Source organism: Lepidochelys kempii, chromosome 1 (assembly GCF_965140265.1).
Source record: "Lepidochelys kempii isolate rLepKem1 chromosome 1, rLepKem1.hap2, whole genome shotgun sequence".
NCBI classification, from domain to species: domain Eukaryota; kingdom Metazoa; phylum Chordata; order Testudines; family Cheloniidae; genus Lepidochelys; species Lepidochelys kempii.
In genome coordinates, this window is record NC_133256.1 from 231,164,391 (window position 1) to 231,178,229 (window position 13,839).

The window sequence follows — 13,839 nt, forward strand, 5'->3', positions numbered from 1 at the left end:
TTAATCCAATTAAGTAGACTTGCAGATAAATGACTCTTAAGACATGTAATTGGATAAACTGGTTCTCTCTCAAAAATAACCTTTAATGAGTTGACTTTGCTACTCTAACGCTGAGTTAACGGTTCTGAGCCTTTCCTGTTGGGACACTGACCAGGACTACAGAGTCAAGTGGAACAGCAAGAGCATTAACCAAAATTATAATCTCCTCAGCATCAGTTTAGTTGCCATAGGGAGCAGTGGCAGATCTCATTTACCTGACACCCTTGGCCTTTCAAGGTGTCCACTGCCTTTTTAATTGCCGGGTTCGGAGGCTCGCACACCTCTACCTGAGTCTTCACATTGTGCTCAAAGTAGGGACCAATCAGAAAATAATTTTCACCCCATTCGTCAATTGTAATTTTGGCTTTTGTCTGGATCACAGTGTAGATGCCACCAACTGTAAAAGAAAATAATAAAAAGAGTATCATGTTGAGATGGGCATAAGGTACAAAATTCAGATTCAGGTTGATCTGCCTGGTGGTATAGGTCAGGTCCACCTCCAGTTTAGTTACTTTTCATATTCACAATTCTGGGTGAAATCTTGGCCCTAGTGAAGTAAATGGGGGGGTTGCCATTAACTTCAATAGGCTCAGAATTTCATCTCCTGTATTTAAAAATGGGATGTTCTCACATCCAGTCCTCATGTGGTAATTAAATATTAATCCCATAGCACTTTGCCTAAGAGTAGGAGCGTTAGCTAAATATCCTAGCTTAAATATCAATTGAGTCATTATAGGTCACCTCCCGAAAGTTCTTCTATGAGGACACAGTATACTTTCCACCCTCAACTGTTATCATCTGTTACACAACAACCACTTACTATTCTATTCTATTCTGTTTTTTTAGGTCATGCCCACTAATGTGGAATCAGTGCATTGTGTTATTCTCATCCTTATGTCTGGCTGTCCCCTATCTGTATAAAGCACACAACAAAAATCTTGGATCTGCACATCCCTGGAAAGTTTAGATTGGGGAATTCAAACACTGGCTCAGGGCCATTCCTATATTTTCTATTGCCTAATCTAGTGGTTGCATATAGGGTATACCTAAGCTTTTTGTTTTGGCAGTTGTCATTTTTAAAGCTAATTCCTTGTGATGTGGATGTCTGCACCGGGGGAACTGAACTGACAAACCCCGATTTATTACACACAAGCCACTAGAAAGCATCAGGCAGTAATGACTTTCAGCTGCTATTGACCTGAGCTGGATTTGAAATAATGTCTTTTTCTTTAAAGGCACTGTATTTCACCACTAACACAAAGAGCCGTTAATGCTTTAATTTTTATAACATCTTCCACTGATATCAATGTCTTCAACATCTTTCACGGGTGTGTTATACATTATATACACAAACAACAAGTAAAACAGAATACCACATTAGCAAGTAAATAATTAAGTTAACAGATAACTAGAATGAAAGAACAGCGAGACAGGAGTGCAGATCTTTTTATGAGAGGGAAATCCACCAGACCAGGGACCAAGATGAACAGAAGCATAGTCTTTAGATGCAGCAAAAAGAAAGGAAGGTGGAAGAACAAATAAATCAAAGTCTAGGTATAAAACTACATGCCAGAGATCCGATTCACTACTGCATCAGTCCAGTTTTACACTAGCTTAGCTCCACTGAGTTAAACTGAAGAAATTCAACAGTGAATAAAGCCCAAGGGGCATACCCAGGAACCATATTTAACATATACAAGGGAGATGAAGATCAGAGAGGTTTAAATAATTGCAACAAAATTAACCTAATAGCCACTATATGATTTGAACTGCCCCAAATGCAGAAGCCAAATGAGTTACTAGAGCTGCATTCGCAAAAAGAAAAGGAGGACTTGTGGCACCTTAGAGACTAACCAATTTATTGGAGCATGAGCTTTTGTGAGCTACAGCATCCGATGAAGTGAGCTGTAGCTCACGAAAGCTCATGCTCCAATAAATTGGTTAGTCTCTAAGGTGCCACTAGTACTCCTTTTCTTTTTGCGAATACAGACTAACACGGCTGCTACTCTGAAACCTGTAGAACTGTATTGTAATGCCCCCACTGTGTCATGAATTATTTGCAAGGCTATAGATGTTATATAAGGGCCCGTTGCTGTGATTCTTTCTAGATACTAAGGGCCAGATTTTAAAAGGTATTTTACAAATCTGACCCTTCATTTACCATGAACCCAGTGGAAGCTCACATTGCTCAGCACTTCGGAGGATTAGGGCCATGATTAATTAAAATGGATCAGCTGACATCTGCAGCAAACCTCTTGCCAAATCTGATTTCCCTTTGGTACTGTGGAATTTAACATTTTTAAAATTGTGCCCCTATAGAATGCTGATGTACATATAAACAAGCCTCTGGGCATGCAAATCAATTAAATGGAAATGTTCAGACTGGAAATAAGGTGTACAGTGAAGGTAATAACAGTTTTTATCAGTGAAGGTAATTAACCACTGCAACAGTTTACCAAGGGTACAGTGATTCTCCATCACTTGCAAATGTTAAATCAGCATTGGATGTTTTTCTAAAAGTTATACTCTAGGAATTATTTTGGGGAAGTTCTGTGGCCTGGTTTATACAGGAGATCAGACTAGATGGTCACAGTGATCCCTTCTGGCCTGGGAATCTATGAATGTATGAAAAAGTATAGATACAATTATCTAGTTTGCATTTATAAGTTTTATGTACACACTTAAAAGTTAGCCCCTACATTAAAATCCTGTTCTTTAAAAATAGACCACCTTCTGAGGAGCGCAAACAAGAAAACATCTGAAAGACTGATGATCCATAGAGTTAAAAATAAAGCAACAACATGTTATTGTGCTTATCAGCCATAGCATTTAGGTCTTACAATAAAAACAATGCTGCTAAAATTCCATAAAATAAATATGAACCATTAAAATTGATCATAATGCAACAAAAGAAGAGTCTTTGCTCCATGTTTAAAAATGTCAGCAGCAAATCTATAGCTCAGATGGTGAAGCTACAGAAATAAAGATAAAGCCAGCCCCAGTTCTTCCCTTACAGGTCATTAGGGCCAGAAACCCAAGAAGCTGGCCTGTAGTCAGCAGTCGATATGATGATTGTTTAATCTGGATCAGGATTTAGGCAGATCCTGTGTGGTGACACAGTCTGCAAGCTTAGAGAGAGAGAGAGAGAGAGAGAGAGAGAGTGTATCTGAGTAACTTGTCTAAACACAGAAGTTGCATCTTTTTAACTATACTGATATAGTTAAAGCAGTGCAAACCCCAACTGTAGATTCAGTTATACTGTTATAAATATACTTATGTTGATATCCTTATTCCTGTAAGGGAATAGGAATAAATTATACTGATCTAAGCCAACTTTATCTGTCCTCTGGTGTCCATGCCTTGTTGTGGTGGGACAGCTTGTGTGCTCTAACAACCCCCAGAGTCTGTGGCAGCGGGGGCTTTGTTCCTGACAGGTTCAACCATGGTGGATTGGTCTGTGGGGGAGGGGCCAGACAAAACTGACACCCTAGTCCTCCAGGTTGGGGGTTAGGCACAGGACTAACAACCCTGTCCCGTAAAAAAACAAAAATGTGTTAAGGAAACAGCGATGGAGAAATCAACCATTAGGGTGTGTGATGGCCTTCACGAGTCAATGACCCATATGACGGCCAGTGGTGAAAGCCGAAAGGAGCACTTCAGTCTTCATGCCAGTGGCTTCAACACCAAGACAAAAACCAAACGTGGTTTTTGGAATGTATGGACAATGTACGAAACAGGGAAGCCAGCTCGGGTCACAGCAGAGATGAGATGCTACAGCTTACATATCCTGGGTGTCAGAGAGAGCAGATGGAAGGGATCACGAAGATTAACAGCAGCCTCTCGAGAAACTTTGCCGTATTCTGGATGGGATGATGGACAACACCATGAGCGTGTTGCCATCCTTTTGCCATCCCCAGAGTAGCAATAAGATGGACACCTGAAGGGAAGTGAAAATGAGGCCGCCTGAAAACAACATTACAAAGAGCTGTGGAAGCCGAGCTGAAAAAACCTGGGGCACAGCTGAGGAACCATTGAAAGACTTGCCAGAAACAGACAGGAGTGGAGGAGCTTTGTCGCTGTCCTAAATGCAGGAGTTGTAATGGGAACATCATGATAATGATGAGGATGAAGGCATCTTTATACCAGTTTAACTGGCTCTATTCTAGGAGTTGTACTGGTATAACTATTTAATTTAAAAGATTGTACAATGTAACCAAAATAGTTACACCAGTGCAAAACCTTTGTGTAGACTAGTTCTGAAGGAGTGACCCAACTGCCATTGACTTTAGTGGTGCAAGACCAAGCCCTGATTATCCAGCAACCTCAACAAAGAAGCTGTTTTCAGTTTACTACACCTGAGTCCTGTCTCTTCTCTGTGGCAAAGGACCCAGTCTTAGGATCAACAAGATACTTTGGGAAGCAACCACTTAAAGGTCTACAGGGAGACATTTTCAAAGGTAGGAATGGCAATGATGCACCCAATGCTCACTGAAAGGGGCTGCCATTTCTGCCTGTATTCCTTGAGTTTAAGGAGACAACAATAAGCAGCCAGTTAGGGAATGGAGCTGAGGGTAGGTTGCATCCTCTTGCTGCCAACTCCAATCACATTTCTGCTGATGCATTCTGCACCAGCTGCAGGTGATGGATCAGCTCCTTACGGAGCCCAGTACAGAGTTTGTTGCCATAATCCCGATGCAACGTCACCAAAGTATGTATCACGGTTACCAGGTCGGTGTGCGTCATTCTTAAAATGATAAAACCGGCTTTGACCATATTAGCACGTGAAAGACTGAAACAAGGCTGGGAAGATGAACAAGGGGGCTGATCACAGTGCGCACCTTATTCTGTGCTATGCTACATCATGTCAGTCTATCTGATTGTAGGGCAAGTACAATTGCAATGCATTGTTTTACTACCTTTGTTACAATAAGGATTGAGAACTTTAAAATCAAAAACTTAATTTTTTTTTTTAAATGCAGTAAATTCTGCAGAAAACTTGCCACGAAACCTGTGGAGTATCTGGCCCCAGCCATTTCAGTTGTCCCTCTGTTACCATGCAACTTGTGAAGCACAGATGTCTCTGTATACATGTGTAAGAGAACTGGGCATGGGAAGCTGGTACATGCAATTGTATGCATGAAGAAGGTGATGGACATGCCTCAAAAAAAAAAAAAAAGACAGGAGGGGAAGAGTTGACAAGAGGCTGGAGTAATTTATTACACATGGAAATTCCAGTTTATACCCTAAAGAGACGTCACACAAAGTTTCTTTCAAAAGGCACGGTTAGCTACTTTGAATTCATTGAGACTACTGTGCAAGTAAGCAGTCCATTACTCACTCTATTGACTGCAGAATCCCGTCCAAAGTGAAAAATGGTTGGGGAAAAAAAAAATCAGTCTTTAATCAGTTTCAGCATTCCAATGAGCCTGTTGATTCTTCTCTAATATGGAGTTTTAGGGTATCAAATGAAACGTAAGAGAGCATCCCATGATTTTCTTGAGACGTTTATACATGCTTCTGGCAGCAACATCTGAAATCCTATTTTCAGGGGCTGGCTTTATAAAAAACAATGAAATGAGAGATGGGCACGAATTTTGCAAAATTTGGATCTCAATCTCAAATTCCCCCAAAGTTCAAAGATGTTTAGATCTGACAGGTTTGGTCTGGCCTATTATAGAGATGGCAGGTTAGCTGCAAATTTTGGATACATGTCTGGTTTTGGATTCTGACATCCACTGAAGCTTAGTGTTATTCAGAACTAGATCTGAACTTTGCGGTTTGGGGCAGTCTCTAGTTTAAGAGGCCACATATTTTAGCCCTAAAGTTACTAGGGCATGCGTAGACTGATGTACAAAGTTCATATTTATGCCTAGCATACACTAAAATCAGCATCCCACCGTTCTACTGAAAACATTTTGTTATGCAAATTGATATTAGTCTAACAGTCCTCCCACTGACACTGGCAACATAGGGCCAAGTTTACTAGTCTATTGATGTGATACACCTCTTTGTGTTTTGATATTAACCTTCACCAAACAACAATGGGGCACAGGCTGGAATTTACTTTCTTCCTTATTTTACTCTCCCTTCTCTTCCTTTTTTCTGTTCCTTCATTTGTTTTCTTTACTTCTTTCTAAACAGCTAGTGTATCATCTGTCTGTTTCTATGCATGCTTCAGAGCAAGTCAAAAAACATGCCAAGAAAAATTTCCAAGAAACAAAAATAAAGTTTTTCCATTCAAAATTATTCAGTTTTGACCAAAAATTTTGAAATTTCATTTCAGTGGGGAAAAAACCTCTCACTTTTGTTTTTGCTGTTTTAAAAAAAAAATTCCCCACCTTTTCCAAATAAAATAATAAGAAGGGAAAATAAGTGTGTGTGTTGCGAGGGGGGGGGGGTCCCACTAAAACAAAACAGTTTGAAATATTTTGTTTAGAAACTTTAAAAAACAAAGATGAAAAGGATTAAAACTGATTTGTAAGAAAACGTTTATTTCGTTGAAGACACATTTTTGTGTAACAAATTTTGCTGAAAATTTGACCAGTTTTAGTTTTTCTCCCTCCAGTCTAAATTTCCCTTCTTCCTCCATGTTGTGCTCTTCCCATTCTATTTTTAAACACCTAGGAATACCTCAGATACTATAGTGGTGGGGCTCATAAATACCTAAATAAATAGGTACATCAATTACACGCACACTACGTACCCACAACTCATTCACTTGACTCCCTCACCCCAAAAAACTAATACAACTCCCATCCCCAAAGGTGAGAGGGAAGAAGGAGCTACAGAGGAACAGCTGGTGGAGGAATGGAGCCAGAGAGATGGGAAGAAATGGTACACAGGGAAATGGAGGTAGAGACTGAAGCTGGTGTATGGACGGGGAATGAATTCTTCTCCAGGCAGCTTTGCTTTTTCAGATTAAAAGAACACTGTTCCAGGAGCACTGTAATGGGCCTGAACACTGAGTGAATGGGTTTATATTTAGGTAGTGATAAGAACTGGTCACCTGCCTAGAGTATTTTCTTTTTTTGTTGTTGAGCATTGTACCACTTTAGATCTTTCTTTGTTTAGAAGACAGACTGAATAATACAGACAATATGCAAAAAGAGAGATGCTAATATACATATTAATCAAACATCTCAATATAGTTATCAACTTCATAAAGTGACTAAAAACTCTCTCATCAAAGCAATGGAAACCTCGCTAATCCAGGCTAATGACTATGGCAAGTAACAAAATTAGTGCGTAAGAGACAAATTCTCATCCTCCCTGAACAGCTTGAGCAAATTGACTTTTGCCGGGGACATACAAGGTTTAAAGGGATGAGGCAAGGACAACGAGGAACTGTGTAGCCTCTCCATGGATGCTGCCGCAGTCTTTATTAGTGGCCTATAACATCCATCTATTAGATATTTCCACATGTGTACTACTGTATAAGGTGGGTGCACAACTGGTTGGGAAAGATTCCTCAGAGAGTAGTTATGAATGGTTGGTTCACAGTCAAGCTGGAAGAGCATATCAAGTGGGGTCCCACAGGGATCTGTCCTGGGTCTGGTTCTATTTAATAATTTCATAAATGATTTGGATAGTGGCTTAGAGAGTAGACTTATAAAGTTTGTGGAGGATAGCAAGCTGGGAGGGGTTGCAAACTCTTTGGAGGACAGGATTAGAATTCAAATTGGTCATGATAAACTGGAGAAATGGTCTGAAATAAATAAGGTGAAATTGCATAAGGATAAATGCAAAGTAGGACACTTAGGAAGGAATGTCCAACTGCACAAATACAAAATGGGAAATGACTGCCTAGGGAGGAGTACTGCATAAGAGGATCTGGCCAGGGGTTATTGTTGATCAAAACTAAATGAGCCAATAATGCGATACTGTTGCAAAACAAGCAATCATTCTGGGCTATATTAACAGGAGTGTTGTAAGCAAGTAATTCTTCCACTCTACTCAGCACTGGTAAGGCCCAGCTGGAGTACTGTGTCCAGTTCCAGGCACCGCACTTCTGGAAAGATGTGGACATACTGGAGAAAGTCCAGAGGACAGCAACAACAAACATGAATGATGAAAGATCTAGACAACAAGACTTATGAGGAAAGATTGAAAAAATTGGGGTTGTTTAGTCTGGAGAAGAGAAGTCTGAGGGAAGACATGATAGTCTTCAAGTATGTACAGGTTGTTACAAAGAGGAGGGTAATAAATTGTTCTCCTTAACTACTGAGAACAGGATAAGTAGTAATGGGCTTAAAAAACAGAAAGGGAGATTTAAGTTAGAGACCTTAGGAAAAACTTTCTAACTGTAAGGGTAGCTAAGCATTGAAACAAATTACCTAGGGAGGTTGCAGAATCTCCTTCATTGCAGGTTTTTAAAATCAGGTAGACAAACACCTGTAATGGATGGTCTAGAAGATAACACTTAGTCCTGCCTCAGTGCAAGGGACTGAACTAAGAGGCCTATCAAGGTCTCTTCCAGTCCTACATTTCTATGATTCTATTGAGGCTTTAGACCATAGATCCATGTAGTTTGTGGCCACTCTACACAAGGCCCTGTCCTTTCCCTAGCTGGCACCAAAACCCTCCCTCTGTGCTACTGAGGAGTGAGCACAAAGTGGAGCACTGCTTTACAGCATGTAAGATGCATGCTTCCATGGCCTGCCAACCTTGTTTCACTTCCGCAATAGACATGTGCGGTTCTACAGCTTTCCAAGCCAGGCACCTTCTGCAAAAGGGAGTGTTTTGCCCTTAAACAAACGAGCATAATAAAAAAGCAAGGAAGCTCATGCATTACAAGTTACATTTTGCTCACTAAGTTGGATGGGTATCCTTCATTTTAAATTATTCATGATACGACTAGTATATATTGTGGTTACATTTGGGTGACTAGTTCTTGTTTACATCAATATTTAGGGAAGAGCTTTGATTAATGCCCAAATTTGCACAGAGTGCTAGAAATGCTTGCTCGGCCACCCTACATGTAATATCTTTGCTTGTCTGGGAGTGAGGGTGTTAAACAGAGAAGATGAAAGACTATTGAGTGATTTCAAATAAATACAAGTGAGCTTTAACTCAGCATGAGCAGTAGCAAGGAAAAGAGATATAAAGGGGGGAGGATCAGAAAGCTCTCTTGACCGGAGACACTTTGAACATGTTCCACACTCAGAATATGGAACAATATGCCATGCTGAGACAGAAGATAGTAAAAGGCCATATATACTATCCTGTGGATGCATGGCTCCATGCCAACTAAATGGAGCCAGCAAGAAGGAACACTAGACAGGGAGGAAGTGAGGCTCCTGAGAAGTAATATACTGCCAGAGAGCTGTAAAGGGGGCTTAGCTTAAATGAAAATGAGGCCCAAAGTAAGCCTGGCTTGTCTCAGTCTCCCCATCTGTCAGGAAGGAACCCAGCAATATTTAAATCTTGGGGAGTGTCAATGTTACCTTGATTGATTGGTCCATCAGCCCTCATAGAGAGGGCACCGATCACAACACGTCGTTTGTGTTGTTTTAGCCATTTCTTCAGCCACCCGCTGGCCAGGCTGTCAGTGGCACCAGACACCTGATAGGGGTTCTGGGCTGCGGCGCACTATGCCTGAGCCCAAGCAATCGCCAGCCTCAGCCTCCCAAGTAGCTGGGATTACAGGCGCGTGCCACCATACCCGGTGGGGGTGCGGTCAATGTATTTGCCTTTTCCCCTTTGCCTAAAATTCTGTTCTTTCTTTTGCAAAGGAAGACACGATATCCTTTCCTATGTCCTAATATTTCTTAGGCCCTTTTATCCTTTCCTATGTCTCACTTTCCTATGACTCTAAAGTTCTGCCCACCCTCGCCATGGGAGACTTATAGCACCAGAGATTTCTCTAGGAACTACTGCTGTTTATAAAAGTGAGGTCACCCTATCAGGAAACAGTATCAAAGCACATGACTTAGATGGCCCAAACACACAGGCAAAATATCCACTGCTTGAAGGAGCACAAGCTCCAAAGACCTTGCAAAAAACATTTGCTCAAATATATGTATATACATAATAAATAAATAAATATAAATAAATAATAATTAGAACAAGTACTTCAAACCAGGATGGATTAAGGGACAATTTGTAAGAAGGCTCTGATGTAAGATATAAATTGTTTGCTATGGCTAATTCAATCAGTGCTAAGGTTCAGGTTGACATAAAGTATAAAGTCATTACTTGGTGTAACTGCTAGCACATTCTGTTCAAACTTGTTGAGTTCCAAATCATTTAATTGGACTGGATTAGTAGGGTAAATCTGTGTAGCTTCACTGAGGTCAGCAGAGCTACATCAATGAGAATATGGCCCATTGTGTGCTTTGTAAATGCACAGAAAGAATTTACACTGTGGATTTAAATTATACGTTATATAGAACCCTTTGATTTAGCCAGATTTCTGCTGCCATCTACCTGCCAATTGCTTTCCATGCACATTAGTAAAAATAAGTGTTATACTTGCAGAATACTCCAGGTAGAATTCAGAGTAGCAGCCATGTTAGTCTGTATCCGCAAAATGAAAAGGAGTACTTGTGGCACCTTAGAGACTAACAAATTTATTTGAGCATAGTTAGTCTCTAAGGTGCCACAAGTACTCCTTTTCTTTTTGCAGGTAGAATGTTAACCCTAAAACTATCCGTTCCTCTCACTTACATTTGTAATCTGTAACATCTGAACCCTAAAAGACAATCTATTCCTCAACTAATCTTCTCTTTATTTATCCCCACAGGCAGCAAGATACACAATGTCAATCATTGACTGGTAGTAACTCATTTATGCTGCAACATTACTGCCTTTTCCCCTTTGCTGAACTCATGCTGCTTTGTTGAAGTAGGACAGCCCTATTAGCACTTTAAATCTGAAGTTACTCTGGCAGAGAGGTCATATTAGCTAGAGCAATGTGCAGAGTTCAAATATGATCCCATGCACCAACCATGAAAGCTCTCATACAATGTCTGCCTTTAGACATGCTTGTAAATATTTGGCTAGATTTTTAACTGGTGTCAACTGATGCAGCCCTACTGACTTCTCGGTTCTACTCCTGATTTCAGTGGAGCTATGTCGATTTACACCAGTTGAGAATATGACCTTTCATTCTGCAAGGGAAGGCTGAAGAAAATCACTGCACTTGAATGTAATTACTGTCTTACAAATACTTATTTTCATGCTTTGCATTCACAAAGATTTTGCATCAGTTAAAAAATCAGTCTCACAGACATATACAGCACAGCAATACAAACACAGTAACAGCCATATATCTACACACACAGATATGCACAACACTTACACACTCGCCCATGTTTTTGTGACTGGTGCACAAAAGTCTGTACATGGACAAATATACATACATGGGTTACACACTTGCATTCTGAATAAGCACACAGATATAGCACATATACAATCACACGTGCTTCCGTGCTCACACATGTACACAGAATGACACACCTCTTTTGACAATTTCCTAAACTCTCTTCCTAAATAAAACATCTAGCTGCATTTATGAAACATTCATTTCCACAGTTCCCACTTAATATTTGTATCCATTCCCTCCCCACACACACATTATATATATATATACACACACACACACACACACTACCCCAAAGACAATCATATTAACACATAAAGTGTGTACAGACCTTTATTGGTAACTTCCCAAGCGACTTCAAAGAGCAATAAATCCTCCACTGGCAGGTCTTCATCCTCCCACTGAGGAAGCCCATTAAGAGAGGTCACAGACAGTGATCTAACCAGAGGCATTTTGCTTCAGCGTTTAGCTCTTACAATGCAGGCTGCAACCTTTATTAAATTTATAGTTATTTTTGTTTCTCTCTTTGGTTTTGATTGGCAAAATCTGCCTGAGAGCTAGGCTTGGCAGAGCCAATTTACTCCACTAGCTGGGAGCTAATGGGTTTAAACTGTCTGACTATGAGTATTAAACTAGCTCAGTGAAATCCCATGGACTTGGTAGGCAGCTGGTAGCAGAGACAGGAATTCAAAGCTGATCCAAGCAGGTCTTGGCTGTTCTGGGGGCAGGCCTCTCTCTCAGAGGGAGGCAAAAATCAGCATCAGGTTTCTCAGCCACAGCTTTCAGTATCCACCAGACTCAGGAATAAGTGAAACTCATCAGCACTTCCCTGAGTAAATTCCCCTAGGGAAGACCTATAAATTTGCCACCTGAGTTGAGCCCTGCCCCTTATGGCTCCCATCAAGACCCACCCCTTCATGTTACACTCACTAATCTCTGTCTATTGTGCACCTGACCAATGTGATATCTAGGCACTTTCATGGATTTGGTTTCAGGGCTTTCAAATTTAAATATTAAATATTTGTCATCACCGCAAAGAAAAGTTCTTGGAGATTTAATTAAGTTTACCAAATCTACCTCCTTCTGTTTCTTTGCTAGCCCTAGTTACCCCTAGCCCCACACACAGGCTTCTCTCTGGCTCTGCTAGGGTACAACACAAAGTCCAATGAGGTTAATGAACTGGCTTTGGATCAGACCCCTGAGCCTGATTCAATAAAGCACTTAAACACATACTTAACTTTAACAATGTGCTTGAGTGTTTTCCTGAATACAGGTGATTTCCTGAATCAGGGCCCTAATTCCTCCACTAGAGTTTCACTCTAGATTTCTTACCTCTCAAGGGTCTCTTTTTCTGGCTTCCTTCTGGCATGGTTTTATGTAAGTTCTATAGTAATGATCTAGAAGGAGAACTCCATAAAACCTTCATTAAATTCACAGATATATTAAATGTATGGTTCAGTGGTTTAAAACAACTAGCCTCTGAGTCAAGGTTCAGGGATCTATTTCACTCTCTCCAATGGTTCACTTTGTGTCTTTGAATAAGTCATTCAATTCCTTTCTCACTCAGTTTCCCTATCTGCAATATAGGGGCGACAAATAATACCTCTCACGGGAGACAGTGAGACTAACTTCAGAATGTTTGTCCAGTATTTTGGAATATTTGCAAGTATTTAAGTACAAATTACATTCAAATAATAATGTTATTACAACTGTGATTATTTAAATAAACCAGGTGTTATTATTAATGCTTGTTTATTTATTCATTGTAAACATGTGTAGGGACAAAAAATAGTCAAAGTCTTAATAAAAAAAAGGATGTCCAATTTTTCCCCATTTCTCAGCAGGCTATGGAACTGGTCAATGTTTTTAAAAGTGCAAAATGTTGATGAAGTTTTCATCAAAATTTCATAGTTCCATTAAAACGGAGGAGTAATCATGAAAATTCCCTTTTTTCTGTTTTGCAACAAGCTCTAGTGATCACAGATTTAAAAAAAAAATCCTAGAGATGTAGAATGGTTAAAGATATAGGTGTGACATCATGAAAGGAGCCTGAATCTGAGAAAGGAAGGAGCATATTCTCATGGTTACAACAGCAGACTGGGAGTCATGATCTCTGGGTTCTATTCACTATTCTGTAATCACTGAGATCTTGGGTAAGTCACTTAACCTCTCTGGGCCTCAGTTTCTTCAGCTGTATAATTGAGATAATACCTAGCCTGCAAGGATGTTGTGAGCCTTAATTCATTAATATTTGTTAAGCCCTTTGAGATCCTCAGGTGAAAGGTGTTATAAGAAGTGTAAAATATTAATATTTACTATATTTATAATATACGTATTATTCCACCTGGAGGAATAATGGAGAGCAAACCAGTTATCAGTTTGTAATGGACGCAAAACCTCAGTGTGATTCTGGGTCAGTCCCTGTGTGTATGACAGTGGTGTGACCACACAGTGAAGTTCCAGATCCTTCCATACCAGAA

The 13,839-nt window shown here is 40.1% G+C and overlaps 1 protein-coding gene across 1 annotated transcript in view; it reads right to left on the reverse strand.

Moving 5' to 3' along the window:
* The window catches only part of GYS2 (glycogen synthase 2), a 68,505-nt gene extending 56,694 nt beyond the window's left edge, over positions 1-11,811 (reverse strand). The window contains exons 1-2 of the mRNA XM_073329679.1: positions 11,691-11,811; positions 255-436 (exon numbers count right to left, since the gene is read on the reverse strand). Coding sequence (XP_073185780.1) covers positions 255-436; positions 11,691-11,811 — 303 coding nt within the window. The remainder of the gene's footprint in view (positions 1-254; positions 437-11,690) is intronic.
* Between the last annotated feature and the right edge of the window lie 2,028 nt (positions 11,812-13,839).